The sequence below is a fragment of the Fukomys damarensis genome, unplaced genomic scaffold, assembly GCF_012274545.1.
Source record: "Fukomys damarensis isolate Sample0158 unplaced genomic scaffold, DMR_v1.0_HiC HiC_scaffold_38, whole genome shotgun sequence".
NCBI lineage: Eukaryota > Metazoa > Chordata > Mammalia > Rodentia > Bathyergidae > Fukomys > Fukomys damarensis.
Window position 1 is genome coordinate 3,528,734 of NW_022900950.1, and position 3,532 is coordinate 3,532,265.

The 3,532-nt window shown below is 41.8% G+C and overlaps 1 protein-coding gene across 4 annotated transcripts in view; it reads right to left on the reverse strand.

The window, feature by feature from the left end:
* Positions 1-3,436, reverse strand: part of Sclt1 (sodium channel and clathrin linker 1) — a 168,371-nt gene extending 164,935 nt beyond the window's left edge. For 2 of the 4 annotated variants that reach the window (XM_010618875.2, XM_010618879.2), the window contains exon 1: positions 2,889-3,436. In XM_010618875.2, coding sequence (XP_010617177.1) covers positions 2,889-2,922 — 34 coding nt within the window. In that variant the 5' untranslated portion in view covers positions 2,923-3,436. The remainder of the gene's footprint in view (positions 1-2,888) is intronic. The other 2 variants (XM_010618874.3, XM_010618878.3) reach the window with 2 other exon arrangements.
* Between the last annotated feature and the right edge of the window lie 96 nt (positions 3,437-3,532).

A 3,532-nucleotide genomic window follows, 5' to 3' on the forward strand; every position in this document is an offset into this window, starting at 1 on the left:
CTTCTAGAAGAAACCAGAAGAAAACCTCATGGCTGAGGGTTAGGCAATCATTCCTAGATATGACACTAAATCCACATATTCATCAAAAATGCAACTCATAAAAAAACAAAATTTAAAACTGCTCTCTATATTTGCCCATCTATTGGAAACTGGATAAAGAAGTTGCGGTTTTTCTATAAAATGGAATATTACTCAGCCATAAAGAACGAGAAAATAGATTCATTCATAGGAAAATGGATCCTAAGTGAAATAAATAAGTCACACATGGGTAAATACCAAATAGTTTCCCTGGTGTAAATAATCTGCAACAATGCACAAGATTCTAATAAGATTACTGACATTTAGAAATGGGAAGAAAGGAGCTAAAGGTGTAGGGAAGGTGGGATGGGTAGGGGAAGAGTAAAAAGGGAAAAGAAAAAAATGTGAGAGAATGAAAAGAGGAAAATAAAGTGTTTGTAGATGGGGAGTGGAGGAGGGGGTGAAGGGAGGGCAGAGGTAAGGGGAAAAAATGAGAATAAAGACTTGTCATGTATAGAGGTACAAGATCCCAACAATGAATGTAACTGTACTGTATCCCTAAAATGTACCAATAAACTCAATTAAAGCTGAAAAAAAAAAGACACTTGAGAGAGTGAAAAGAAAAAATATATGTATCACTACCCATACCTATAGGAATGAATACTTTCTCCCCAGATTTATATACAAGGTTCTCTTTGATCAGGTCCCTAAGGAGATCTCCCTATCAGATCTCCTTTTCCAGATGGAAGTGGAAATAAAATACATTGCAAATATGCCAAAAGTTCACTCTACCAGAAGCCTGAGGTGCGGAAGCAGTAATAATCAGAGGTAAAATCACGTAGAGTTGTCATCTGAAAAATAACAAAACAAATGCACTGTTTTGAGCTAGGCTACCAAATCCAAATGGAAGGATTAAAAGGAGGTGAGTGAGATCAACAGGAGTCAACACAGAGAAGTCAGAGGCAAGCAGGGAGGAGGAAGATGAATGCCATCTATCTAAATTTGAGCTGGTGTTTCAAAGCACTGCTTTTGCTGGAATATAAGATCCAGTTAGAGGAAAAAAGAGGGAGTCATACATACCCAATACTCTCTTACCACTTAAGGCAGATACTGCCATTCCATGCTGCAATTTCCTGAAAAACACAGTTATCTTAAGCCCTTGAATCTTATTGCTTCTGCTCCTTGATAGTCCCTGCTTTTACTTCACTTGTCTTCTGGTGAACTACCACTCATTTTTCAAGAAATAAGTTACTACACTTCAACTATCTTACTTGGTTTTCTCTAGTATTTAGATTTCACTAGTATTTGGATGCTTAGTATATCTACGAATTCTGGCTGGCTCATTCTTCTAAAATCGATTCTTTCTAAAAATCAGGTACCCTTATCACCCTACGCAAAATTCTCACCATGCAGTTTCTTTCCTACAACATTATATGGTAGACAGTTGGAGTGAAGTTACTGTCACTTCAAGCCTGAGAAATAATGCTAATGTCAGAACATTAGCATTAATGTCAGAACATGTCATCAAGTATTTTAGGTGATACAGATACACACACACACACACACACACACATGTGCTGTGCACCTAATACGTCAGACACGGTGCTAAATGTCTTACTGCATCTCATTTAAGTTTCACAACCCCATGAGGGTCCTTATATTCATTTTATAAATAAGAAAACTGAAGCATAGATAAGATACTTGTCCAAAGCGCAGACTTGGAACAAGGTAAACAGGCTATATGCCCACAGAGACTAATAGAGAGACTGAGTTTTTAACTGGTCTATAAAGCTTCCAAAACGGAACTCACCTTTTTCCTACCCTCCCTATAACTCAAGTCAAAACCTTGAGTGTTTTTGTCTCATCTTTCTCTCAAGTCTCCTGATCTGCAATCGCCCTGCATCTACCTTAGTTCACTTCTTTCCTGGATGATGATAGTAGTTAACTACCTGCACTGTGTAACAATGCATATTCCTACGAATAGCCAAATCCGGGCTTTCCAAACCACAGTTAGATCATGATACTTCCAAGTGAATTATTTACCATGTTTCCTATAATCTCTGCAATGGTCCAAACTCCTGTGCACAAAGACAAGGCCTTTCGCCATCTAACCCCATTCAGTACCTCTTGCCATTTTCCTATATAAGAGTCCATATTCCATTCCAGCCAACCTGGCTACAAGTCTTTAAACTATATGGTTCTTTACATAGTAAACTCGCCCAGACTTTAACTTTCAACACAAATGGCACTTTCTAGACCGCAGATTAATATTAAACCTGTAATAATCCATATTTGTTTAGCACAAGGTGCCAGACACCATTCTAAATTCTTACGTTTTAATGTTTATTTAATAATTCCAATGATCCTACAAGGAAACTTGGTGCCACTTCAGTGTATTTACACGATTTACATATTTCTTTCCCCAAATTCTTGGAGGATAAGACTTCATCTCTGCTGCAGCTAGGTTTGTATTGTGCCCGGCATACAACAAAAACTGGAGCAGCTCAGTAAACATCTTTGAAACAAATGGCCAGAGCTGTGCCTCTAAGGCTCTTAACTGGAGACTTGGAAACTCTTCCTGGCCATTAGCCCTCTAATTTCTTCAGAGTAAGAGCAAAGCATAACAAACATGTTCAGTGTCTAGTACAGTCCTTTGTGAGCTTCCAAAACCTACAAGCATTTACCAAACGTTTCTGCTTAAGTACATGCATATCGTCAGATATATCATCAAGCTCTTTATTCAGTTAACTTCTTTTAAGTTTTTACAGATTTCCAGACTGGGATCCAAAAGGTATTCAAAACACATTCGCTGGTTAGTGATGACATCAAACACTATATACGAATTCTCAATAAAGGAATATGGAGCTTACTTTGGTCTCTCAGAAAGTCGATTTCTGTGGCCATTTCGATCTAATTTTTGTTTGGCGCTTTCACCACCTTTCTTTCCTCTAAAAAACCAGAGCTCGCTGTGCGGGAAAACAAAAACCTAAGCAACGCTTTAAGGTTGTCAAGCAGCGGTTCGGCCGCGATGTAATCAGCATCCCACTCACGCAGCGTCGCAGTCCTGCCGCGCTTCCCTCTCCCGGGTGAGTACCTGGCCCGCCTAGGAGACTTCAGGTTTCAGAGCTCGCGGGGACGCGCCAAGTGAATTCTGTTCCACGTTCAACCGAATCCCACCCGGGGGAGAAGGGACGAGAGTCGGTGGAGGTGGTCCGTGGATCACCAGGGGTCTTTCGGGCCACCCAGGTGAGCGAAGAGGCAGCCGGAAGGAGGGCAGTATGGTGGCCAAGTCCGCAGAGGAGCTGGGGGACGACCACAGACCCGCGGGGCAGCCCGGGCCAGCAGCGGAAGTCCACTTGGCCCGCCCTGCGACTTTGAAACCGGTGCCCCAGACCGCTCCTTGGAGACGGTGACGCTGTCTCCGTCATCACGCGAGCGTCTGAACTACGCCATCGCGCTCCTTACGGCCCTAGCACGCTATTGGCTCTCTGTCAAGTGATGGGTGGATCCGTGA